Source organism: Brachyhypopomus gauderio, chromosome 10 (genome assembly GCF_052324685.1).
Source record: "Brachyhypopomus gauderio isolate BG-103 chromosome 10, BGAUD_0.2, whole genome shotgun sequence".
In the NCBI taxonomy this organism is placed as follows: domain Eukaryota; kingdom Metazoa; phylum Chordata; class Actinopteri; order Gymnotiformes; family Hypopomidae; genus Brachyhypopomus; species Brachyhypopomus gauderio.
In genome coordinates this window covers 15,211,969-15,239,857 of record NC_135220.1, presented here as the reverse complement: position 1 = coordinate 15,239,857, position 27,889 = coordinate 15,211,969, and the positions used below count along the sequence as shown (strand labels likewise).

The following is a 27,889-nucleotide window of genomic DNA, read 5'->3' as shown; positions in this document are numbered from 1 at the left end:
GAAAAAGATATATAGGCTATATATAATATTTTTTCCAGAGACAAATTTCATATAAACAAACAACTCCAAACAAATTGGCTTCCAAAGTAGTTTTTGTTGCATTGTATTATAAGCAAATACGAGTTGTTAAAAAAGAAAAATTTATGGAAGCGAAAACTAACTCTATTTACCTTTAGCTTTAAATTAGTTTTTTGTTTATTGTATTTGTCTTTTTAATTAATCAGTTCATCAAAACACAAGATGTATTTTCCCAAATGTGCCTGAAAGCCCCGGAACTGCTGTTCCTTCATGTGTTGGGGGAGAAAAACCTCCCCGGATTAATGAGATTGTGGCTTCCAGCACTGCGGTGTGTGGCCCGACCTCCGCACTGTAAAGTGTGCGAGTTCGGCGCTGGCTGCCTGCCCGAGTATGTTAGCGAATCACTGCTTCAGAATAAAGACACTGGAGAGAGCGAAGCTCCTATTCTAAAACCCGCCTCCGGTTCCCCTCAATCCCTCCCCAATCCCATGGCCGCCCGCAGCTCGTTAGCGGTCCCCTCTAAATCAGTTGTACATATGCAGTCAACCTCGTCATGAACTCCCAGTGGACATGTTTGCTTTTAATTTTTGCTTTATTACTCGCGATCGAATTAAATGCGGAGACGCACTTTCACCTCACTGAAACTGATGCAGTCGACTACAAGGACCCGTGCAAAGCAGGTAAACGTATATACGGTATGATTCAGTGTGTGTAGTTCATATTTCGAGAAGGCAAGTCCGTGTCTTCGTTATGACAGCGTGAGAAACTTTTGAAATGCCTAACAGAAATCGATGGCGTGCCTTGTCCTTTCAGTTTATTACTGTTAAAACATATATGTGCTTATGAAAGCTTGGCTTTGGCGTGTAAACAACTATTGAAAGGCAAAATCTAATAAACTACTAAAGTGTGTTCAAATGGCTATAAATGTAGCAGAGGACTTTCCAAAGCCTTTCTCGATATGAGGCCCATCTTTTGAATGACACAAGCAACAGGCGGTACAGCGGAATAAAAAACACAAAGTAGGTGGTTTGATCCATAATTTAGACTCTAGTGTGAACCTGTTTTCCCCAAACAGCAGTTTAAACCAACAATATAGTCAGTACGTGTACGCAGTAATTATAATAAATTAAACAAAATAAGAACTTTTATATTTGTATTTTGTAATGGATCACTGTAGCAGTTCATTTCCCATTAAAACGTTTAAGATTACATTTAAAATTCTTGTCCGGCAGTTGCCCACCAGCATAATAATAGGTCACTTCATTCCTCTCATCATATTAATTTGTCATGTAATTTTGCCCTTGCTTCTCCTAAATCCAGTTTGCATGACTACAAGGTTAACCCTCCCTGCACCAAAATGTTTCATAAGGAAGAACCTTGCAAATAGTTATGTGTGTGTGTGTGTGTGTGTGTGTGTGTGTGTGTGTGTGTGTTTAGTATGGGACATGCTTATGTTCATCACATTGCATTGCTCTGGTTGCCACAGGACCTGCATGTTTCTGAATTCTCAAACATTATCTTAAACATGAAGAACACTAAGATATGAATCCAGTGGCTCAGACATGTTGTCAGTCATATTCCGAGTGTGAATACGGACCATAAAAGCAAAAAAAAAAAGTTATGCTGTTATCTGTTATCTGTGGGTGTGCACCAACCCACAGGATCTCACACTGCGTGTCCCAGTGGTGGTTAGCTCTGGAACTACTGTAAAACACTGACTCAACTCATCAGCCATTTTCAAGCCCTTTGTGAGATGACGTAGACGAGTTAGAGCAGCTCCACACACTCCACTGTGTGGCAGGAAGGCGCAGAGCTGGATGGGGGATCTGTGCAGGGTGTGTGTCTGCCTCGGGTGGGTGTCAGTCTGGAGCAGCTCAACCATGTTAATGTGGAAATGAGAGGGCAGGAAGGAGAGGACCGGGGAGGCCATAGGTGATGTCATAGGTGAGGCCATAGGTGATGCCATACGTGAGGCCATAGGTGAGGCTGTTGGTGATGCCATACCTGATGCCATAGATGAGGCCATAGCTGATGCCATAGGTGATGCCATAGGTGAGTGTTCTTGCAGTGGACACCAGTCTTCTGCTTTGCATGTTTTCCCGCAAACTGTATTTGGCGATGTATTCGGTTAATCTCTGTTTACTTCTGTATACTCTTCAGGTAGTTGAAAATATTCATTACACTGTATTAATGGTTGTGTTTTCCTGTTTTAAAAAATTATTATATTTAAATTATTTTATTTATTAATTATTATATAACATGTACAATGTAATCAATTAATAAATAAATTGATTAAATGGTCACAATGTTACGTCTAGCTCCGCCCTCCTCCCTGGTCCCACCTAGTTTCCCCGGTTCTGTGCTTTCCCTTGTGTCTGTTCCGCCCCCGTCGTTAGTGCCCACACCTGAATCTCGTTTCACTCCCCTGTTCAGAGTATATCTTCCCTTCTGTTTCAGTCCTCCGTGTCGGTCATTGTTAGTAAGTACATCCCTCAGTGTTTTCCTTGCCCTCGCTCTGCTTTGCCTACCCTTACGTGTCTTCTCTGTCCTTTTGCGTCCTAGTTGTTGTATTTCGTGTTTGCTTTTAGCTTCCGTATTCGGTCTCATAGAGTTTGGTTGTTTTCCCTTTGGTGTCGTTGTTGTGTTGTCCTTCGGTTAGGTCTCTTGTGTGTGGTACTGTCTTCAGCCCTGTGCTTCATGTTTAAGTCTGTGGTGGTTCATGAGTGTATAACCCTGAGTCTTGTGTTCGTTTTATCCTCCTTAGTTCTAGTTCTGTAATACGGCTATGTGTGTGTGGTCTTCATATAAGTTAAGAGTGGTTCAGTTGTTGTGTTATTCTGTTTTGCCATCTCATCACTATTGTTTTCAGTTAAGCAAATTCTCCTGTGTCTTGTCTGTCTTAGTCTGTTCCCTGTTGTGTTTAATAAATTACCCTAAACTTGCAATTGCGTCACGCCTAACCCCCTGAATCGTTACACACAAATACATTGTGATTCACAGAGCAGCCGAGTTGAAAGAGATTGCATAAAAAATGATTACATATTTAAAAAGATTACATATTAATAATTTTATATGATTACTTAAATGATTTAATGATTAACAAAAAAGATTACATATTAATAATTATAGAGTTGAAATGATTACATTTACATTTTACATTTATGGCATTTGGCAGACGCCCTTATCCAGAGAGACTTACATTTTTATCTCATTTTTTTTATACAAGTGAGCAATTGAGGGTTAAGGGCCTTGCTCAGGGGCACCTCAGTCATGGCCTCAGGTCTGGGAATCGAACCCGGGACCCTCCGGTCATAAGACCAGTTCCCTAACCACCAGGCCATGACTGCCCCATTACATATTAATATCATAAACAATTAAACAAAATAATTCTTGCATGGGAGCAGCAATTGTGGGGAGGTGGGAGTGTGCATGCTCTGTTTCCCTGTAGGAAAATATATGTCACTGTGGGAAGAAAATAAACCCTGATGACCGGATGAGTATAAAGTCTAAAGATATAGTACCAGATGCTACATACAGCTGTGTAGTACAGTCTAAAGCAGGGCTATTCAACTAGTGGCCCGCGGGCCAGATCCGGCCATTTATCGAATTAGTACCAGCCCATCTTCCCATAAATAATAATAAATATTTGATAAACCGCCATAAAAATAAATAACATTTTATTTGCAACATTTTACGACACTGTGTGGCGCTTTACGGAACGTAGTGTGTCTATGCGGCACGTTTCTCTGTCATGAGTGTTACGTTAGCCACCCCCCAACAAATTACCTTAGCTGCCATATGAGTAGTGTATGAGTATGAGTAGTGTATGAATATGAGTAGTGTATGAGTGAGTAGTATATGATTATTAGTAGTATATGAATATGAGTAGTGTATGAATATGAGTTGTGTATGAGTAGTGTATGAATATGAGTAGTGTATGAATATGAGTAGTGTATGAGTATGAGTAGTATATGATTATGAGTAGTGTATGAATATGACTAGTGTGAGTATGAGTATGACTAGTGTGAGTATGAGTATGACTAGTGTATGAATATGAGTAATGTATGATTATGACTAGTGTATTAATATGACTAGTGTAGGAATATGAGTAGTGTATGAGTATGACTAGTGTAGGAATATGAGTAGTGTAGGAATATGAGTAGTGTATGTGTATGACTAGTGTATCAAAATGACTAGTGTATGAATATGAGTAGTGTAGGAATATGAGTAGTGTATGAATATGAGTAGTGTATGATAATGACTAGTGTATGATAATGACTAGTGTATGATAATGACTAGTGTATGAGTATGACTAGTGTATGAATATGAGTAGTGTATGATTATGACTCGTGTATGATTATGAGTAGTGTATGAATAGGACTAGTGTGAGTATGACTAGTGTATCAATATGACTAGTGTATGAGTATGACTAGTGTATGAATATGACTAGTGTGAGTATGAGTAGTGTATGATTATGACTAGTGTATGAATATGACTAGTGTGAGTATGAGTAGTGTATGATTTTGACTAGTGTAGGAATATGAGTAGTGTATGAGTATGATTAGTGTATGAATATGAGTAGTGTATGATTATAAGTAGTGTATGATTATGACTAGTGTATGAATATGAGTAGTGTATGATTATAAGTAGTGTATGATTATGACTAGTGTATGAGTATGACTAGTGTATGAGTATGACTAGTGTATGAATATGAGTAGTGTATGATTATGACTCATGTATGATTACGAGTAGTGTATGATTATGACTTGTGTATGATTATGAGTAGTGTATGACTAGGACTAGTGTGAGTATGACTAGTGTATCAATATGACTAGTGTATGATTATGACTAGTGTATGAATATGAGTAGTGTATGAGTATGACTAGTGTATGAATATGAGTAGTGTATGATTATGAGTAGTGTATTATTATGAATAGTTTATGAGTATGACTAGTGTATGAATGAGTAGTGTGAGTATGAGTAGTGTATGATTTTGACTTGCGTATGATTATGACTAGTGTATGAATATGAGTAGTGTAGGAATATGACTAGTGTATGAGTATGACTAGTGTATGAATATGAGTAGTGTATGATTATGAGTAGTGTATGATTATGCGTAGTGTATGATTATGAATAGTTTATGAGTATGACTAGTGTATGAATATGAGTAGTGTATGATTATGACTCGTGTATGAATGAGTACTGTATGATTATGACTAGTGTGAGTATGACTAGTGTATTAATATGACTAGTGTATCAATATGACTATAGCTCCCACACAGAGCTGTCTGATAGAAAACAGGACATCCCTCTGAAAGCAGCCCCTATTTCAACAGGGCTGCCTACAACCCTAAACCCTAACGCCACAACAGCAGGCATCAGAAATCTGCTGAATTATTCAAAAAAGAGAATCTCAGAATCTCGTAATCTTAGCCGTCTTTAGTGTGCTGCCACAGTACTGAGCTGCTATTTTCAACCCTAATTCCCATAACCGTTAAATATAAACACAGTGACTTGCCAAAGTTTTTAACTCCATTAAAATTTCATCAGATTTATCTTGGATTACAAATAACACACATTTTATTCCAGCTAGTGTGTTTTACTGTAAACCAGTATGTTTTTAATGTTTAAAGTTTATCAATTTCAAAGTCAAAATGATCTATCAGGAGATCTTTAAAACTCAGGAAACAGGTGACCTGTGTACATCTTCCCTTACTAAGTAGAAACATGATTTACTTTGTTAGCAGTAAATCTGTCTGCTTTCAGCTTTCCACACTATTTTAGACTGATTTTCACCCATTACCCCAGATTGTTCAAGTTGGTTGATTAATGCTTTTTGGACCACAGTCTTCAAACAGTGCAACAGACACCACAGTCTTCAAACAGTGCAACAGACTCTTGATTAGATGCTTGACTTTGACACACAGAACATTGAATTCTGATCAAAATCACTCCATATTTGTCTGCTCTGGACACAAAGCCCTCCAGGCATGCTTTGATGGGTTTGTTTTTGTCAGCAATGGCCTGATTTCAGTGGCCCTGCAATACAGGCTGGGAACACGATGAGCTCCAGGGGTCCCTCCCTCACGCCTGCCTAGGGCTACTGGTGACTGGCTGCTGGGGGCTGAGGGACGGCCTCTGGGCCGCTGCTGGGTGGTTCGAAACAGCATCCAGTTCCTCGTTGCTGTTCCCAAGTTCTCCCTGGGATATTCAAATGCCTGGGTATTATTTTGCAGCCTTTCTCACTCTTGTATGTAATGTCTAATTTCCTGAGATTTCATTTGGGCTGTAATTTCCTTTAGATTCAGTCTAATGATTGGTGCAATGATTGGTGCATGAATAGGAGGTATGTTTTGAGACTTGATCAGAATCAGCTGTGTTGTCCTACTTGACTAATGCTGAGCTGAAAATTAGTTAACAAAATTATCTGTCTCTCTCTCTCTCTCTCTCTCTCTCTCTCTCTCTCTCTCTCTCTCTCTCTCTCTCTCCTCTATCTCTCTCTCCCCCCCTGCTCCCCCCCCCCCCCCCAGAGGTGATTGCTTCCACTTACACACACTCACACATTTACTTTCATTGACATTTATGGTGTTTAGCAGGTGCATTTAATCCAATGTTCAAAAGTACCCTTAAACTGAAATACTACCAGAATCAGAGCCAGTGCTGACACAGAGATCAAGAATACAATACAATACAAAACAACACTGTAAGACTGTAAAACAAAAACTGTGCAACTGTAAAATCTACGTAGAAATTATGTGATAAGGTCGAAATGAAAGGTATCTGAAAAGGTGTGTGAAGTCAGTGAGGAACGTTGCTGTTTGGAAAGATAGTGGAAGCTCATTCTACCAGCTGGTTGCTTAGATGCTTGTGTCCCATGAAACATGAAGGCTGATGGGAAAACTGTTTTGAGATACAGATCATATTTTTACCACTGCCAGTCAGTAGGAGGGCACAGGTCCATTTTTGGCTTTGTAGGCAACTATCAGTAAACCTGATACGAGGAGCTACAGGAAACCACTGAAGTGAACGCCATGAATCTGAGGATTTGCTGATCCTAAGTTCAGCTCGAGCGAACAGTTACACATTGTAAGATAAAATGCGCCTATCAGAGCAAGACATATCCGTGTCACTGAAAGAGGGTCGTGAAGTCCGTTCAGTCATTGAAAGTAATTTAAGAGTTTTGCTTAAAGCAGTTAGTTGTAAAGTTGCATCATTGCTTGTTTGCTGACAGGCCATAAGAGAATCCTTAGCTAGCTATATTTTCAGCACGTGAACAGCTTGCACGGTTTCGGAGTCATCCGATTGTGTTAGCTGTGTGTCCCCTTCTGTCCGTTATGGACAATGAAGTGAACCACTTCACAGACACGGGTATAGCTGTGGTTTACGTGGGGGACATGAAGAGGTGGAGAGAGGAGCTTTTATTTTATTCCTTAAACCACAGAGAGCAAACGGGCTTGTGCACCTGCTGATTTCCAGTGGCCTTCCTGGGGGACATAGCCCTGGATGAGGAGGATCTGCGAACCCTCCGACTGGACCAGGCTGTCCAGGATGGCCTGCTGCCCACTCTTGGCTCTGATGCCCCTGACCCAGGTGTGCCGACGGCAGGTGAGACCTGGTGATGTTGCCCCCCCCCCCCCCCCCCCCCCCCCCCCCCACCTCCTCCCCCCTCTCATCCCATGCCAGCATGCACACATTTCAGTAAACCCCCAGTCCAGGGAAAAACACGGTTGTCATCCATCTCATATAGGGATATAATGATACATCTGCCAACTAGGAGGGTATAGCAAATAAACCGTTAAGCCTATAGTTAGCTCAGATGATTTGATGTCAATTAAAAAGGTTAGAAAAAAATATCAGTAATCCACTTTAGGCTGTAAATATGAGAACTCTATGTATGCTAAATGTAGCTTCAAATAAGTGTATCCTTAAATAAGTGTAGCCTCAGAGCTTCCTATTAGTACTGTATTTTGAAACCTTATTTACCAGCCATTTTTGCTCCATGGCAAATTAGAAATTCTAGATGATTGAAGAGGAATGGACTAATATATAATATATAATAATATAATTTTCTCCTTGAAGTATTGAATCTGAGATGATGTTTTTGCCTTTGACTGAATGTTCTGCTGAAGTATTAATTGCCTTAGAGAACAGATCATCAGCCAATAGCAGCAAAGAGGCTGCTGGTACTACAGCCAGTAACATCAGAGACGTCGATGCGCCATCCAATTGGAGCAGAGAGAACGGAGCTGCGTGGTATGGGGCAGAATCTCCTCGCAGGAGAAGAGCAGCCACCTCCCGGCCCGAGAGGGTGTGGCCTGACGGTGTCATCCCCTATGTCATTAGCAGCAACTTCAGTGGTAAGATGGCCGCCCAAGGACTCACATCCGTTCGCTTCAGCGGAAAGTTCAGCTTGTTTTCAAGTTGCTGTGATATGTTTCCTCTGAAGATGCGAATCTTGTTGCTCTTGACTCTGTGCAATGTATCTTATACTTTTCCTCTGTAGCTGTGCTGACCCAGTCTAATACAACACAACGGTGTTTCTGATTAGTATGTTAAAATGATACTGCGCTCTCCAGCTCAGCCCTCTCTAATGACCTTCTGGATCTGCGTTCCTCCAGTAGATCCTCTCCTCCTTTGTAGCTTCACTAGTCCAGTAGATCTGCCTTCCAGCTATATAGGCCAACCCTTGGATCCAAGGTTCATCCGCTAACTGAAAAATTGGGTCGGCTGTAATCTGATTGGACATTCTTAACTAGTGGCTTTTTTTTTTGACCTGGCAGGCAGCCAGAGGGCCATCTTCAGGCAGGCCATGCGCCACTGGGAGAAGCACACCTGTGTGACCTTCGTGGAGAGAACAACCGAAGAGAGCTACATCATCTTCACCTTTCGCCCATGTGGGTAAGACAGCCCGCAGGATATCGGAGCCAGGGATAATTACGGCTACAGGGATCATTTTGGTTAGGGTGAGGGATAATTAGGGTTAGGATTAGAGTTAGGGTTAGGGTTCAGGTAGGGGTTAGATGATGTAATAAATGAACAGTAACACACATGTAAGTAACATCCTCATGAGATTGTACATGCATGTGTGTATGCGTGTGTCCCTAACATTATAATGGGGGGCTTTGTATTTATTGACATATGGGGCTTTATAATTATGAGTTGAATCAGGTTTGTTAGAGTAGGAGAAACTGCATCGAGTGACAACTCACAGGTTTAGTGGCAGCACTTTTGTTCACCAATCATCCTGCTTCTTTGTGTTACATTCTAAAACCGGACTGCCCAACCACTGCAGTTGTTTTGCCCTCTGCCCCGCCCCCTGCAGGTGCTGTTCCTATGTAGGCCGTCGAGGCCGTGGGCCTCAGGCCATTTCCATCGGCAAAAACTGCGACAAGTTCGGCATTGTGGTCCACGAACTGGGTCATGTGATCGGCTTCTGGCATGAGCACACACGGCCTGACCGGGATGCACATGTCAGCATCATCAGAGAAAACATCCAGCCAGGTCTCACGCACGCACGCACGCACGCACGCACGCACGCACACACACACACACACACACACACACACACACACACACACACACACACACACACACACACACACACACACACACACACACACACACACACACACACACAGAGATGTGGGCCATAAGGTGTTCTGGATGTCTTTCAGTAGAACTAAGTGACTTTTGGGTTCAAACAACAGTGACCCTTTAAGAATCCTTATGTATAAAACAGCCCCACTACAGCTAGTGATGTACAGTTGTTTCATGAACTTGACTCGTGAGCAGTCGTGAGCAGTCGTGCAGTCATGTCAAGCTTCATGTCCCTCCTTACCCTTCATGTCCCTCCTTACCCTTCATGTCCCTCCTTACCCTTCATGTCCCTCCTTACCCTTTGTGTCCCTCCTTACCCTTTGTGTCCCTCCTTACCCTTTGTGTCCCTCCTTACCCTTTGTGTCCCTCCTTACCCTTCGTGTCCCTCTGTTTGCAGCTGCCAAACAGAAATGTTAGAGTCTATTTAAGGACATGGGGACTGTCAGTTACAGCTAGGGCGGTGAACATGGCTCCTGTGAGCTTGTCAATGACTGTGGGATTTTTCTATCTAGTTGCCACTTTCCTTGAAATGCCTCCCTACAACCCACCTGTCTTGTTTGACATGTGAAGGTGGACGTTGACAGTTATGGTTTGGCGTGGGAGATCTGTGGAAATACCAGTGACAACACAGAGAGAAACTTTAGACAAAGAAAAATGCAACATGAGTAAGACCTTCTTGATCATAGTGGAAAACTCATGAAGTTTGGTGTTTTTCACAAGAGGAAACTTCATGTCTAGGTCAGAGGCTCTAGCAAGGATTTTTTCTTTATTTTGGGTGCTTTTTCTATGATAATTACAGCGCCCAGAAAGCCACTGTAGCCTTTGAAATGTTGTTAAAGTTGTTTTTCTGCGGAACACATTGGCTCATTTTTACCAGCTATTTCTGCAGCTCAAATGTTTATTAGTTCAAACAGCAAAAGTTCATCATAGCTGTGAGCTGACTTGTAATGTGTCCATGTTTCTACCTATTTCTAGGGCTTTTTGACCAATAACACCCCTAGTGCAGATTTAGTTGTGTAAGTGTGTGATTGAGTGTGTAATAAGCCTTGCTTGCTTACTTGCTTGTATGTGTGTGGGGGGTGTAGGTCAGGAGTATAACTTCCTGAAGATGGAGCCAGGAGAGGTGAACTCCTTGGGGGAGGTGTACGACTTCGACAGCATCATGCACTATGCCAGGAACACCTTCTCCAGGTGTGTGTACCACCACCACCACCAAACAACTTCTGCAGCTCTGTGTTCAAACACAACTGCACCCTTGTCAGATCTGTTTATAATGCAGTTTGTTTTTCTTTCAAACGTAGTAGTGTTGGCTTGACTGAGTGGCTAGTGTCCTTTTGAAAGGGAGGACTCTCTTCCTGTAGGAGACTGTAGAAGCCAAGTGTGTGGTTTTGCAGTATTGTTGACTTTCAGGATTAAAAAAAATGTTTTTGTAAATGTTGAGCAGCTGAGAAAAGCTTAAACTAGCTCTTCCATTATCTGTTTGAAAGGTGTAGACTGTGTGGTCTCTGTTTGAAAGGTGAAGACTGCATGGTCTCTGTTTGAAAGGTGAAAACTGCATGGTCTCTGAAAGGTGAAGACTGTGTGGTCTCTGTTTGAAAGGTCTAGACTGCATGGTCTCTGTTTGAAAGGTGTAGACTGCGTGGTCTCTGTTTGAAAGGTAAAGACTGTGTGGTCTCTGTTTGAAAGGTGTAGACTGCATGGTCTCTGAAAGGTGAAGACTGTGTGTGGTCTCTGTTTGAAAGGTGAAGACTGCATGGTCTCTGTTTGAAAGGTGTAGACTGCGTGGTCTCTGTTTGAAAGGTGTAGACTGCGTGGTCTCTGTTTGAAAGGTGTAGACTGCGTGGTCTCTGTTTGAAAGGTGTAGACTGCGTGGTCTCTGTTTGAAAGGTGTAGACTGCGTGGTCTCTGTTTGAGAGGTGTAGACTGCGTGGTTTTTGTTTGCTAAGGGACGTCTTTATAATTGTAATGATAAACACAAACGGGACCTGCAGGTTCTGCATGTTCTTTTTTACAGCAGATGTACAAGCAGCTTCGGTCAAGCTATTGGCTTTTGGACACTGAACCAAAATCTCTACAGTGATGACAGCTGCTCTTGTTTCTGCAGGCTGTGTGCAGATTTTGTAGCTATTGTTAAGGATGGTGTAGTCATTGTTGAGGAAGGTGTGGGTGTGGTTAAGGAGGGTGTGCTGTTTTTGGAGGCATGCAGATCCACTGATGACTGACCTGTAGGGGATACGCTGGTTGTTGACCTGTAGGGGATCCGCTAGTGACTGACCTGTAGGGGATCTGCTGGTGAGTGACCTGTAGGGGATCCGCTAGTGACTGACCTGTAGGGGATCCACTGGTGACTAACCTGTAGGGGATCTGCTGGTGACTGACCTGTAGGGGATCCGCTAGTGACTGACCTGTAGGGGATCTGCTGGTGACTGACCTGTAGGGGATCCGCTGGTGACTGACCTGTAGGGGATCCGCTAGTGACTGACCTGTAGGGGATCTGCTGGTGACTGACCTGTAGGGGATCCGCTAGTGACTGACCTGTAGGGGATCCACTGGTGACTGACCTGTAGGGGATCTGCTGGTGGCTGACCTGTATGGGATCAGCTGGTGGCTGACCTGTAGGGAATCCGCTGGTGACTGACCTATAGCAGATGGCTCATAGTTCAGTTCAGCCCTCCAGTATTGACTATACAGACTGAATGATATTGCCACTAGGGTAATTAACATGGATGTCCTGTTTATATAGCAAAAAACAATGCATGAAATATTACAATTCAAATGCTGGTCCACTGGACAATTAACTGGTTCACTAGTTCTGAATCTTGTTGGTCATCTGAGAGAGAAAGCTCTCAGAAACCCACAGAGTTTCAACATAAAAGAGATTACCTTATTTATGGTTACAGTAACATAGTGGAGGCCAAGACTGCAAGGTGTGTGTGTGTGTGTGTGTGTGTGTGTGTCTTACAACTCCTTTCTTCATCTTTTCTTCAACTTGTCTGTTTTATGTGTTGGCCTTTCCTCCATCTTCCTACATTCTCTTAAGACTTTTAAGACTGGTCTTCTGTGTTGCACAGAGGCATCTTTCTTGATACCATTCTGCCTCGTTATGATGTCAACGGAGCCCGGCCTCTCATTGGTCAGCGGACGAGGTTGAGTAGAGGGGACATTGCCCAAGCACAGAAGCTCTACAAGTGTCCCAGTAAGTTTTCCCACACCACCACAGTCTGCAGGTTCTTATGCAACAAGCCTGTTACGCAGGGTGACCAGCAGCACACTGTACTGTAGCTTCATTCAAAGGGCTTTATGAGTGACCTCACCATTCTTTATGAATGACCTCACCATTCTTTATGAATGACCTCACCATTCTTTATGGATGACCTCACCATTCTTTTCCTTCCTACTAGATTTCTTCCTTCATAATAATTTTGGTTATTGAGATTAATTCTTGGGGTGCTGTGGAAATGAGGTGTTCCTCTTCTGCTCTGTGATCAGGGTGTGGCGGGAGCCTACAGGACAGCACTGCCAACTTCTCTTCTCCAGGATTCCCGAATGGCTACGGCGCCTATGCCCACTGTGTTTGGAGCATCTCTGTCACCCCCGGGGAGAAGGTGGGACAGACCCGTCCAGACATAGAGCCAACAACCTACCGTACCACCACATAGTCTGACAGTCTTGGAGCTTGAAGGCAACATGGATGAGATCTGTATTGTTCTGAAAGCTGTGTAGACGCGCGACTCTTGTCCTCTGTCTCTTGTTCCTCCGCCTGTCCTCTGTCCCCATTCTGCCTGTGTTTGTGACAGATTGTCCTGAACTTCCTCTCCATGGACCTGTACCGAAGTCATCTGTGTTGGTACGACCATGTTGAGGTCAGAGATGGATATTGGCGGAAATCTCCTTTAAAAGGTTTTTTCACTTTGCAGTCCTACCAGTTCCTTCAAAATCCGAAAGACCTAGTGAGCAGTGTGTGAACTAGCTGTGTGTGCCCTGTCAGTGCTGCACCTGCTGGGGTTGCAGCTAAACGGGGTGGTCTAGCACATGTTGTGGACCTGTTTGATCAGTGCTGTGACCTGCAGTGCTGCTCTGCGTGACTGTGATGCTTGCTGATTGGCCCAGGCCGTTACTGTGGAGACCAGCTTCCGGAGCCTCTTGTTTCCACGGACAGTCGGCTGTGGATCGAGTTCCGTAGCAGCAGCAACTGGGTGGGGAAGGGATTCTCCGCCAGTTACGAGGGTACTCTTCCTGCACCTCTCTCTCCCCTCCCTCTCCCCTCCCTCTCTCCTCCCTCTCACCTCCCTCTCTCCTCTCTCTCCCCTCCCTCTCACCTCCCTCTCCCCTCCCTCTCTCCTCCCTCTCCCCTCCCTCTCCCCTCCCTCTCACCTCCCTCTCACCTCCCTCTCTCCTCTCTCTCCCCTCCCTCTCACCTCCCTCTCTCCTCTCTCCCCTCCCTCTCCATTCCCTCTCTCCTCTTTCTCCCCTCCCTCGCTCCTCCCTCTCACCTCCCTCTCCTCTCTCTCACCTCCCTCTCCCCTCCCTCGCTCCCCCTCCCCCTCTCTCTCCCATCCCTCTCCCCTTCCTCTCTCTCTCCCCTCCCTCTCTCCTCCCTCTCCCCTCCCTGTCTCCCTCTGCTCTCCCTCGCTCATCCCTCTCCGCTCTCTCTCCCCTCCCTCTCTCCTCCCTCTCCCCTCCCTCTCTCCCTCTGCCCTCCCTCGCTCATCCCTCTCTGCTCTCTCTCCCCTCCCTCTCTCCCTCTCCCCTCCCTCTCCCCTCCCTCTTTCCCTCTGCCCTCCCTCGCTCATCCCTCTCCGCTCTCTCTCCCCTCCCTCTCTCTCTCTCCCCTCCCTCTCTCCCTCTGCCCTCCCTCGCTCATCCCTCTCCGCTCTCTCTCACCTCCCTCTCTCCTCCCTCTCCCCTCCCTCTCTCCTCCCTCTCCCCTCCCTCTCTCCCTCTGCCCTCCCTCGCTCATCCCTCTCCGCTCTCTCTCCCCTCCCTCTCTCTCTCTCCCCTCCCTCTCTCCCTCTGCCCTCCCTCGCTCATCCCTCTCCGCTCTCTCTCACCTCCCTCTCTCCTCCCTCTCCCCTCCCTCTCTCCTCCCTCTCCCCTCCCTCTCTCCCTCTGCCCTCCCTCGCTCATCCCTCTCCGCTCTCTCTCCCCTCCCTCTCTCTCTCTCCCCTCCCTCTCTCCCTCTGCCCTCCCTCGCTCATCCCTCTCCGCTCTCTCTCACCTCCCTCTCTCCCTCTCCCCTCCCTCCCGCAAAATACTACTCACATTACAAATATAAACAAAGTGAAAATTAAAAGAATACTTGGATCATCTGCAGAATTGTACTGTGTTAATTGCTCTGATGTACAGGCTATATACTGTAAGAACCTGCATCAGTTGGTCGGTCCTCTCAGGCTGTTTCCTGCATGTGGGTCTCTCCCCAGCAATTTGTGGTGGTGAGATCCAGAGAGACAGTGGACAGATTCAGTCTCCCAACTACCCTGACGACTACCGACCCAACAAAGTGTGTGTGTGGAAGGTGACGGTGGCTGAGGGCTTCCATGTGGGTCTTAGTTTCCAGTCGTTTGAGGTGAGGGACAGTCTGTAGACCTAATGGACAGTACCACTCCTCTGGAGGGGGGTTTCACAGTCTGTAGACCTGTTAGTTCGCACCATACCTCTGAGGAGCAGTCTGTAGACCTGCTGGTCAGCACCTGCCCTCAAAAGGTGTAGTGAAGTCTGTAGACCTGATGGTGGAAACATGTTGGTGCTCTTTGCCCTGGAGTGCAGATCGAGAGACATGACAGCTGCACCTACGACTATGTGGAGGTGCGAGACGGAAGTACTCAGACCAGCCCCCTCCTTGGCCGTTTCTGTGGCAACCAGAAACCCGATGACATCAAGAGCAGCTCCAACCACCTGTGGCTGATGTTCGTCTCGGACGGCTCCGTCAACAAGGCGGGCTTTGCCGCCAGCTTCTTCAAAGGTAAGAGTGCCAGTCCATTTTGAAGGGAGGGGAGCTCAGGGTCTGCTTAATGCCACTGAAAGATCTGCCAAGACCTCGCACCCAAGCCTGGTTCCTGCGTTCCACAGGTCCTTGAACATGGCCTTACTGTGCACTGTGGGCTACAGTAATAATGATTCCTTAACATTCATATGCATCTTTACTGTCGCCTTTATATTGGCGACAGTATATTTTTTTCTCATTTGTCTCAGAAATAAATGACTGCATTATATTTGCCCTTTGTATTCTAAATTATACATTCTTGAATTAATGTAATTATGTACATAACTGAATGACTTCTTTGTTGTTGTGTTTGCTGGTTCTCATGGCCCTGTGCTGTTTGGTCTCCTGGGCCAGAGACTGATGAGTGTTCCCGGCCCGATAAGGGTCGCTGCGGGCAGCGCTGTGTCAACACTCTGGGCAGTTACCGCTGTGTGTGTGAGCCGGGCTACGAGCTGGCATCAGACCGCCGCACTTGTGAGGGTGAGCATGGGCCGGTTATGAACACACACACACACACACTCTCTCTCTCTCTCTCTCTCTCTCTCTCTCTCTCTCTCTCTCTTTCTCTCTCTGTTCTCAAGAACTTTATCAATCTCAAACCTCAGTTTCTCTTACAACACACACATTTTCTCTCTCACACACACACAAACATTATCTTTATCTATGTCACATCAAGTCCATTTATTCCATTTTAATCCATCATGAAACATGTTACAACACAAGGTCAACCCACCACACAGCAATACGAGCATCATACTGTCATACGAGCAGGCAGGGACCCCGTTGGACCCAGGGAGACAGGAGACAGGCCAGAGCTAACTGGACCAGTCTCCCTGACTGCCCCACAGCAGAATGTCCCAATCTTCTACATCTTTCTTTGTCTCCCTCTATCTCCCTGTATCTCCACTATCTCAACCTGCAGCTGCCTGCGGTGGTTTCATCACCAAGCTGAACGGCTCCTTCTCCAGCCCTGGCTGGCCACTGGAGTACCCGCCCAACAGGCACTGTGTGTGGCAGCTGGTGGCCCCCGCCATGCACCGCATCACTCTGATGTTTGACAGCTTCGACATGGAAGGCAACGATGTGAGTGGAAAGTGTGTCAGATGTTATAATGTCAGATGTTGTTTTGTAGTTTGCAAGAAGCTGCAAATTATCGATGGGAGAATCACAGGTTCAGGTGCTCGTGGTCCAGGTTTTGCAGAAAATCAGGGCAAGGAATTCTAAGCATGACGATGCCTCATGTTTTGACAGATAAACTATAAACCTGATCTTTAAACAGGTTAAGCTTTAAGACATACAACAGCTTATTCATCCAGTGTGCATGACGTTATGCACCCTGTGCTCAAAACCAGAATTGGCATGGAGGAATCTCCCCAAGAAATATATATATATATATTCAGTTCAAGTAATTCTGCATAGTTAAAACGCTTCTGCAAAATATGATTGCCTCCGACTTCAGTGACAAAAGGTCCTCATTAAGGTCACTGTTACAGCATGGCTTGTACACTGTTTCGTCAATTTTAGGCAAATGCTTCTGGAAATGACAAAATAGTTTAACAACAAGTACTGAAGAGGGACAGTACTTGTAGAACATGATGACGAGCTAGCCAGAGCATCAGTCAACAATACTTCGCAACTAGACTTAGACAAACAGGAGTATGGGAAGGCTCTAGGGGGCGTGGCTGATGAGAGCCAGGTGTTCGCCGTTACCACTCTGGTGAAAGGGACCGTGGCCGTAGAGCCCGGCCGCTAGGTTGTGCTGTCAAGTTCAGGGACGGGGTTGTAGGCGTGACTCAATTCCGTGTCCTGTAACTACAATCGCCACTCAATCTTCTTTTTCTGGCCCTGCTAGTGCTGGTAGCAGCTTCCCATCAAAGTGAATTACTAAAGGCCCCTGGCTCATGGAAGATGCTTTTGCTTCTGCTCCGACATCATGGCGATGCAGCAAACAACTTCTGTGTTTGCTGCATCAGACAAAGAGGTATCAGACAAACCCTCTTTACCTACCGATGACACAGGATCAGCCTAAGGCAGCAGCAAACTCTGGACACACAGCCTTCTCAGTAGAAAAGCTTTGCCTCTTCTGTTTGCACCGGCCTGTCTGTTTGATAACGACGGCCCACAAGGTCGTCATCATCATCATCATCATCATCATCATCATCATCATCATCAATTGCTTGACTGTGTTGTCATCTGAATCACTCGGCAACAAGGCAGATGCACTTGCAGAGGCTGCAGCTTCTTTCTTCTGATGCTCATGTTCTTTCAGTTCTCTTCCTGAGTCCGCTGTGTGCTCACTGTCAATGTTGCATCTCCCTTCCCCATTCACATCATTCTGTCTGCTCATACACATCATTCTGTCTGTTCATACACATCATTCTATCTGCTCATACACATCATTCTGTCTGTTCATTCACATCATTCTATCTGCTCATACACATCATTCTATCTGCTCATACACATCATTCTGTCTGGTCATACACATCATTCTGTCTGCTCATACACATCATTCTATCTGCTCATACACATCATTCTATCTGCTCATACACATCATTCTGTCTGTTCATACACATCATTCTGTCTGTTCATACACATCATTCTGTCTGTTCATACACATCATTCTGTCTGTTCATACACATCATTCTGTCTGTTCATACACATCATTCTGTCTGTTCATACACATCATTCTATCTGTTCATTCACATCATTCTGTCTGGTCATGCACATCATTCTATCTGCTCATACACATCATTCTGTCTGTTCATACACATCATTCTGTCTGTTCATACACATCATTCTATCTGCTCATACACATCATTCTGTCTGTTCATACACATCATTCTGTCTGTTCATACACATCATTCTGTCTGTTCATACACATCATTCTGTCTGTTCATACACATCATTCTATCTGTTCATTCACATCATTCTGTCTGGTCATGCACATCATTCTATCTGCTCATACACATCATTCTGTCTGTTCATACACATCATTCTGTCTGTTCATACACATCATTCTATCTGTTCATACACATCATTCTGTCTGTTCATACACATCATTCTGTCTGTTCATACACATCATTCTGTCTGTTCATACACATCATTCTATCTGTTCATACACATCATTCTGTCTGTTCATACACATCATTCTGTCTGTTCATACACATCATTCTGTCTGTTCATACACATCATTCTATCTGCTCATACACATCATTCTGTCTGTTCATACACATCATTCTGTCTGTTCATACACATCATTCTATCTGCTCATACACATCATTCTGTCTGTTCATGCACATCATTCTATCTGCTCATACACATCATTCTGTCTGTTCATACACATCATTCTGTCTGTTCATACACATCATTCTGTCTGTTCATGCACATCATTCTATCTGCTCATACACATCATTCTGTCTGTTCATGCACATCATTCTATCTGCTCATACACATCATTCTGTCTGTTCATACACATCATTCTATCTGCTCATACACATCCTTCTGTCTGTTCATACACATCATTCTGTCTGTTCATACACATCATTCTATCTGCTCATACACATCATTCTGTCTGGTCATGCACATCATTCTGTCTGGTCATACACATGGTTCTATCTGCTCATTCACATGGTTCTATCTGCTCATACACATCATTCTGTCTGTTCATACACATCTTTCTGTCTGTTCATACACATCATTCTGTCTGTTCATACACATCATTCTGTCTGTTCATACACATCTTTCTGTCTGTTCATACACATCATTCTATCTGCTCATACACATCTTTCTGTCTGTTCATACACATCATTCTGTCTGTTCATACACATCATTCTGTCTGTTCATACACATCTTTCTGTCTGTTCATACACATCTTTCTCTTCTCTGGATGGTCGAGAATGTTTTGTCCTCTTCCATTTTTATCATCTCCATATGCTGATGGTGATCAATATCAAAAAGGCTGATTAATTGTACTTTCAAAGTTTGTCTCCTTTACAGTCTGTGCTGGGCCCTGCCAACCGTTACTTCCACAAATGTTCCTGTATGTTTCCACCAGATTTTCCAGTTTGGTCGTATTTATCTCTTCGGCCGTTGCTGCTTTTGCTCTTGGCCAGATGTCCAGAACTTCTCCAACTTCAGTTCGAGCTGCATCGTTCTGTGACAGTTTTTCAATCTTTTGATGGAAATAATAAAGCCACAGGACATTGTGACTTGTGAATCTATTGTATAGCTGAACAACTGGTTTGCTGATTAAATACAAAATATTTGAGCATGTGATAGCCACTTTACTTATTTACTTTATTATTGAACAATAACCAGATTGGCACTTAATTGACTATTTAACTGCCAATTTAATTATCAATTTAACTGCCAAAAGCTGAATGACAAAAACTACAATGTGCCATAAAATGAATTGAATATACTATACTAATCAAAATGGTGTGAGGGAGGTGGGGTGAAGGAGGTGGGGAGAGGGAGGTGGGGTGAGGGAGGTGGGGTGAGGGAGGTGGGGTGAGGGAGGTGGGGTGAGGGAGGTGGGGTGAGGGAGGTGGGGAGAGGGAGGTGGGGAGAGGGAGGTGGAGTGTGAGGGAGGTGGGGTGAGGGAGGTGGGGTGAGGGAGGTGGGGAGAGGGAGGTGGAGTGTGAGGGAGGTGGGGTGAGGGAGGTGGAGTGTGAGGGAGGTGGGGTGAGGGAGGTGGAGTGTGAGGGAGGTGGGGTGAGGGAGGTGGGGTGAGGGAGGTGGGGAGAGGGAGGTGGGGTGAGGGAGGTGGGGTGAGGGAGGTGGGATGAGGGAGGTGGGGTGAGGGAGGTGGGGAGAGGGAGGTGGGGAGAGGGAGGTGGGGAGAGGGAGGTGGAGTGTGAGGGAGGTGGGGAGAGGGAGGTGGGGAGAGGGAGGTGGGGAGAGGGAGGTGGGGTGAGGGAGGTGGGGAGAGGGAGGTGGAGTGTGAGGGAGGTGGGGTGAGGGAGGTGGGGTGAGGGAGGTGGAGTGTGAGGGAGGTGGGGTGAGGGAGGTGGAGTGTGAGGGAGGTGGGGAGAGGGAGGTGGGGAGAGGGAGGTGGGGAGAGGGAGGTGGAGTGTGAGGGAGGTGGGGAGAGGGAGGTGGGGTGAGGGAGGTGGAGTGTGAGGGAGGTGAGGTGAGGGAGGTGGAGTGTGAGGGAGGTGGAGTGTGAGGGTACACTTGCACATTTCAGCATGTGAGTATGGACTCCTTCCCTGGTGTGTTTCAGGTGTGTAAGTATGACTTTGTGGAGGTCCACAGCGGACCTTCCTCCAACCCCAAACTTCACGGAAGGTTCTGTGGCACCTCCAAGCCCGAGGCCGTCACCTCCCACTCCAACAACATGCGCGTGGAGTTCAAGTCTGACAATACCGTGTCCAAGAGAGGCTTCAAAGCACTGTTCTTCTCTGGTGAGTAAAGTAGCCCAGAGCCCGCAGATCAGTCTCAGGCACACACACACACACACACACACATACCCACACACTACACTGCACTGCACTTGTCTAGTCCCTCAGATTCAAGCATCTTTCCAGATGGACAGAGTGCTGGTTCTGATGTGATGAGCAGCAGTGTTTGAAGCCTTTTTCTGTGCAAGATCTCTCGTCACCATCAGCCAGTGAACTGTTTCCGTTTTGCTCTGCAGACGTAGACGAGTGCTCACAGGAGAATGGCGGGTGTCAGCACGACTGCGTGAACACCTTTGGCAGCTATACCTGTCAGTGCCGCCAGGGCTTTGTCCTGCACAACAACAAACATGACTGCAAAGAAGGTGCGTCCCCCTCCCACACTTCCTGCTATTCCTCCCACACTTCCTGCTATTCATGCCACACTTCCTACTACCCCTCCTGTATTTCCTGTTGCCTCTTCCACTTCCTGCCATTCTTCCCACACTTCCTGCTCTTCATCCCTGCACTTCCTGCTATTCCTGCCACACTTCCTGTTATTCCTCCCACACTTCCAGACTGCCCACGGGAACATATGGTTCTGTACAGTATAATAAGAAAGCGTGGAGAGAAATGGGTGATACGATGAGATCAACGTAACCGAGCTCATCACAGAGTAGCTGAGGCCCCTGATTGTGGAATAATACCATAATCATACAAAATTGTGACTGAACTCGGTTATGCACATGTACTCTGACACATGATCCAGGAAAACAGAATAATGAACAGAGGATGGGCACGAGAAAGACACGAATGCATGAGAAAGACACGTTCGTATCTTTCTCATGCGCATCCTCTGTTCATTAGTCTGTATATATATATATTTATATATATATATATATAATCTTTATTTGTATATCACCTTTCATACATACATGCAACTCAAAGTGCTTTACAGAATAATGTAAAAATGTAAATGTGCCATATTTTGTCAATTGTGATTTTTTACACCGCAATCGAAATTTGTCCTCCGCTTTTAACCCATCTGTGCAGTTAGAACACACACACACACACACACACACTAGTGATTACTAGGGGGTAAATAAATAAATATAGGTGATATAGGCTTATGATCTGTTCTGCAGGTACTTATATGCTCAGATATATATATATATAGAGCAGCAATCATAAGAAGTCATATTGGACTCACAGAAAATTACAAAAATTGCCCTACAATTGTGACAAGCATGTGCACTTTTCAGTTTTTCGCACTGAGCGTGCGGTCTACGTCATTGTCTATTAGTGAAGTAACGTAATAGAGGCCACGCCTACACTCTGTACTGTTATCAGAGTCAGCCAATAGATGGATCACTCGTGGTTATTGCAGTACCAGGACGTGCTACAGAACAGAGACATACGCATTACAGGTTTTAGGCTCATTAGGCATCAGATATTAGGCTAAAAAAATCTAAAATAATTTTTGTGTACGTCAAATCCAGTAAAAACAAAACATGAAGCCATGAGATGAGATTATTTCCATTCATTTTGAATGATTATTTGGTTTCATGCATCAAATACCCACGATAATGAACTGAGTGGGCGCTTGTTATAAATCCGCGAGCTTGAGCGTAAAAAAAAACAGAAACCACTTCTTCTTCAAGCACACAACATGTTTATTTCATACCAACTCTGATCAACAGACCTCTTGTGTTTCATCTGGCAACTAGATCATTTCATGCCAACAAAAAACATTTTGTTTTTCTCAGAGCAGCAGAGGGCCAGTGCTGTGGCATACGGAACATCACGTTAAACAACATTTCCCTAACAAACCCTATAAAGTTAAACCTTTGCCTGTTAACAAACGTCTCAACCACCTCTAGTCAAGATGCAGAAACAGAAATCTCTGTTTGAAATAGCCTACTACTATTTGGCATGGGCCTCAAATCAGTATGCAATTAGCTTTAGCTTTAGTTAGCCTTAGTTAACTTTAGCTTGAAAAAAATATTATTAGTTTGCTAGATTAAAATGTCAGATAGCCACACTCCTACCTACCAATAACAACATAAAGAGTGATCAGTGGTTCGGTACAGCAAAAAGAGTACTGCTGTTAAAGTTTGTAAAGAAATCGGCATCTATGTTTCTTACTGTATCCGCTACAGCACAGTCTAGCCACACTAGCGTGAGTGCGTGTGCGCTCACTAGCGTGGGCAGGGTCAGAACAGGTGTTGTGCCGAATTCCGACTCCCCGGCAGAATCCTACTCCCCTCGCGTGCACGCGCATATAGACGTTTCAGACGATAATCGCGATTTCCGTTGTTTCTATGCACAAATAAGGACTCATTTTTAATGATCTACCACAGGAAACGATGCAGCATTATCTATATCCAAATAAAGACACTGATTCACGGGTGTTAAATATCTTAATAAAATGTAATGTACGAGGTTGGTTGTTACCGTAGCACTCAGGAGGAGCGAATGCGCCTTTCAAACTAAGAATTACGAGAACAGTAACACACTTGATATACCGAAGTTCACCTCCGACTACGTGACCTCGCCGTTTGACTTTGTTCTACGTCGTTACTGACAACCGTGCATCTTATATATTTTAATGACAACCTGACTTATTTCATTTTTAATATGGTAAAATATAAAAAAGACAAATATTACCTAAATATATCTTATTATGTAGCTAGGAAAAACCTAGAGTGCTCAGTGAACTAAGTTATAATCACAGTACTCGAACCCACCCCGATTAACAGGGGAGTATAAATTTGGCAATAACAGTACACCTGCCGAAATCCTACTCCCCTCATGATCTCAGGTTTGCAGTGTCTGACTGACATGTCCTTTGTTTTGGTGACTTATCTAGATGTGTAGTCCATACCATAAAAAGCACAAGTCTCTATGTTAAACAGGGGCTGGGTTAGTAAGGGGAGTAGGATTTTGGCAGCTTGATTGTAACGCCTGCCGAAATCTTACTCCCCTCATGATCTCAGGTTTGCAGTGTCTGACTGACATGTCTTTTGTTTTGGTGACTTATCTGCATGTGTATGTTATACCATGTAAAGCACACGTCTCTATGTTAAACAGGGGCTGGGTTAGTAAGGGGAGTAGGATTTTGGCAGCTTGATCACAACGTCTGCCGGGGAGTCGGAATTCGGCACAACACCTGTTCTGTGCAGGGTTGCCAACTCTCACGCATTGAGCGTGGGACACACGCATTTGACCGTCTTCACACGCTCTCACGCCACACTTCCGATATCTCACGCCGAAAAAAAATCTAGTTTATTTACCTCTGATCCACATCTATGATTCAATGAGTTATTAGTTCGCTCTGGCGCCAACCACCGGCGATCGATAGATCGCGATATAATACTTCATTTGTGTCCATTTTACGTTCGTGGGTGCGTGTGCGCTCACTAGCGTGGATGCGTGTGGGCTCACTAGTGTGGATGTGTGTGCCATCAGGGAGAGCAGGTCAGGAGTACGAGAGAAAAAGTGCATCATACTATTTGCAAAGCAATTCTTTTGTTGTTGTTAAATATAATATTTTATATTTTATAATGTTCTATGGTGTTAACATAGAGGCCTAGACAAATGTTCTGAATCGATATTCTGGTCAATAAAGGTCATCATGTATTTTTCCAAAACTGAAACCAGCCATATGTTGTAGATAAGCCAGGTTTATTTCTTTTATTTCAATAAAAGAATTATAAAAGAAATGTCAGCATTTCATGGGATCAATGGCAAAATAGACCCCATTAATTTTAAATTCTGATGTTTGACATGAATGAGATGATGGCAAAATAGTGTAAACATTGATATCAGTAATTTTGTAGACTACTGGAATTTTGCCTTATGGATTTCAGTAATGCTTAATGTGTGATAGGCTATTCTTACTATACTGTACTACATACTACTTCAAGGACCAGTGTGAAGTATTCAGTATATACTGAGTGCAGTATAGACTACAGTGTGTAGAAGACTGTAGAAGACTGAAGAGTGTTAGAATTACAACTTAGTTCGAACACAGTGTCTGTGCAGCTTCCATTAGCAAGTGTATAATACATTTCACAGGCTGGGGTAAGTTAACGTGCTATACACCAACAATAATGAAAGCACAATATACATAAATGTAAAATAGGTATAAATAATTGAAACATATAATGTAAAACAATATGTATGTGTGATGAGAGAGAAAACAAAAATAAGAAAACAGCATTTTTGCCATTTCAACATTTTTATTTGCTTCTGTACACAAATACCTGTTGATGCCAGAGCTATCAAACTCTTGCAGCAAACAAGGCCAATGAGGTGATGCCAGAGCAATCCAACTCTACCTGCAAACAAGGCCAGTGATGCTCTCTGAGACTCCTGGACAAGGATGGTTCTGGAATCACCAGGGATTCAATCAGCATACAACCAGTGATATTGCTTGGAACATTATACCAACGTTGTGACAGCCAGGCAGCAGGGATGATGTTGTAGAGGTGTTTCTGTGTTGCTGGGATCTTGAGGTGTTGCTGCGATATCATGTATGTGTTTGTGTTCTCAGCCGGCTGTGACCAGGTGATCACTAGTGTGTCTGGTATCATTACAAGCCCCAACTGGCCAGATAAATACCCCAGTAAGAAAGCCTGTACCTGGGCCTTGACCACAACACCTGGACACCGCATCAAACTGGTATGTCCACTGTCAGCACACAGTCAAAATCAACCTTTGCAATGGCACTAGGCCCCTGTGCTAATGACCAGCCCCTCATGCTAATGACCAGTCTCTCGTACTAATGACCAGCCCCACGTACTAATGACCAGCCCCTCGTACTAATGACCAGCACCTCATGCTAATGACCAGTCTCTCGTGCTAATGTCCAGCTTCTCGTACTAATGACCAGCACCTGGTGCTAAAGACCAGCTTCTCGTACTAATGACCAGCACCTGGTGCTAATGACCAGTTTCTTGTACTAATGACCAGCACCTCGTGCTAATGACGAGCTTCTCGTACTAATGACCAGCATCTCGTGCTAATGACCAGCCCCTCATGCTAATGACCAGCCCCTCATATGATGCACTTGCTAGCACTGTGTTAACCTATGTGTTCCACTTTTTCTGTCTCTGCGGCAGGCCTTCAATGAGATTGACATGGAGAGTCACCTCGAATGTTCCTACGATCACCTTGAGATCTACGACGGCCCTGACAGCAGGTTTCCCAGTCTGGGGCGTTTCTGCAGCAGTAGAAAGCCCTTGCCTGTCATCTCCACCGGCAACAAAATGTTCCTACGCTTCTTCTCTGACAGCTCAGTCCAGAAGAGGGGCTTCGAGGCCTATTACACAACAGGTGGTGTCTGCACACCAGTAACAGCAGAGAGCTAAACGCATGCCGCATGTTTAATCACAGATTGCTTCCTCTGGGATTTAAGTATTCTCTGTCTTCTCTCTAGAGTGTGGAGGAAGTCTACAGGCTGAGGTGAAGACCAGAGATCTCTACTCCCATGCTCAGTTTGGAGATAACAACTACCCAAGCGCGGTGGACTGTCAGTGGGTGATTTCCGCAGAGAAGGGCTATGGCGTGGAACTCATCTTCCAAACCTTTGAGCTGGAGGAGGAGGAAGGCTGCGGCTACGACCACGTGGAGGTGTTTGACGGGGCAGATGCCAAGGCCCCTCTCCTGGGTCGCTACTGTGGCTCTGGGGTAAAACGTCAATTCCCCTCTCCACCCATGAAGAACAGGAATGTTGCACGGTTCAATGCATCCCACTACTGTAACCAACTATGATTACAGATATATAAATAGAACAGGATCTGCACAGGGCCTTTGTCAGTCAAGCTGGCTTTTGTGTCTGGGGTTTCCACTCTGAGCCATGGTGCACATTTAGTGTCTTAAGTGCTGTGTTTCTATTTTAAAGATACAGGCTGAACTATTGCAAAGCCATGCAGATGAGGATGAGATGCCTGTATGTGTTCCTGCTTGTCCCCAGGCTCCAGAGGAGGTCCATTCAGCCGGTGATGCCATCATCATCAGATTCCATTCAGACGACACCATCAATAAAAAGGGCTTCCACGTGCGATACACAAGCACCAAATTCCAGGACGTGCTGCACACCAGCAAATGAGATTGTTTCCAGTTTGGAGGAGCTCCAGAGCGGGTAGCTACCAGGGCACTGAGCCGCCCCGAGCCCAATCATGATGAGCACTGTCATCTGGGCCTTCTCTCCGGAGCTTGACACCCCCCACACCCCACCCCAGTCCCAGGGTGTGTGCAGTGAAGCCCTGTGCTGTCACCCTCTGGTTTATGACCTTATCATAGCCCTTCTGGCTCTGGAGGGAAGGAGAGGAGAGCCCAGGAGTGACCAGATCAACTCTACATAGTCCTCTATATAGAGTCAGACCTTTAACTCTATATAGTTCACTGATAGACATAGACATGTTATAAAAGACAAGGAACTGGCCACTCAGTGAGCAAGTAGGTGTGTGAGTGAACACATGAGTTCTGTTGCTGTTGGAGGGCAGCACCGTTGGATAAATTCTGCTCCACTGGGGGTTCTCCTGCCCTGCGGAAGCTGCAAACATGCGTTCAGACCAAGTGTCTGCTGTCTGCTGTGTGCTAGTGGCTCATTCAGTAAATCTTCATAAATGAATAGACATGGCCTCTACACACATTGATCACTTTATCTCCTTCACTACATTTTGCTTTAATCTGGAAAACCAGAGTTAAGAAATTTTAAAGGACTAATAAATGTCTTCTAAGACTCCAAAGATTGTCCTGTCTTCTCATTTATTCTGTCTGGGTTGAAGCTGTTGAATAGAATTGTCCAGTTTTACTTGGCTTGTTGAGTCAGACTGACTGTCTGAACACTGCATTTTAATAGTCACATGTAGGGTCAAACTCAGGCTGCTGTACTGCACATATCTTC

General features: G+C 44.9%; 1 protein-coding gene across 4 annotated transcripts; it reads left to right on the top strand.

The window, feature by feature from the left end:
• Positions 1 to 491: 491 nt before the first annotated feature.
• Positions 492 to 27,725, top strand: bmp1b (bone morphogenetic protein 1b). Of its 4 annotated transcripts, none has more exons than XM_077019864.1 (20): positions 492 to 698; positions 7,495 to 7,608; positions 8,163 to 8,375; positions 8,799 to 8,916; positions 9,341 to 9,519; positions 10,701 to 10,806; positions 12,687 to 12,811; positions 13,105 to 13,220; positions 13,413 to 13,515; positions 13,726 to 13,842; positions 15,036 to 15,181; positions 15,382 to 15,577; positions 15,953 to 16,078; positions 16,521 to 16,681; positions 20,823 to 21,003; positions 21,237 to 21,362; positions 25,532 to 25,659; positions 26,100 to 26,313; positions 26,417 to 26,667; positions 26,954 to 27,725. In XM_077019864.1, the coding sequence occupies exons 1-20, from the start codon at positions 572 to 574 to the stop codon at positions 27,086 to 27,088; spliced, it is 2,982 nt and encodes a 993-aa protein (XP_076875979.1). In that variant the 5' UTR covers positions 492 to 571; the 3' UTR covers positions 27,089 to 27,725. The 4 variants fall into 4 exon arrangements, with proteins under 4 accessions (XP_076875979.1, XP_076875978.1, XP_076875977.1 ...); XM_077019863.1 differs by having other exon boundaries at positions 8,148 to 8,375; XM_077019862.1 differs by having other exon boundaries at positions 7,495 to 7,623.
• Positions 27,726 to 27,889: the final 164 nt, after the last annotated feature.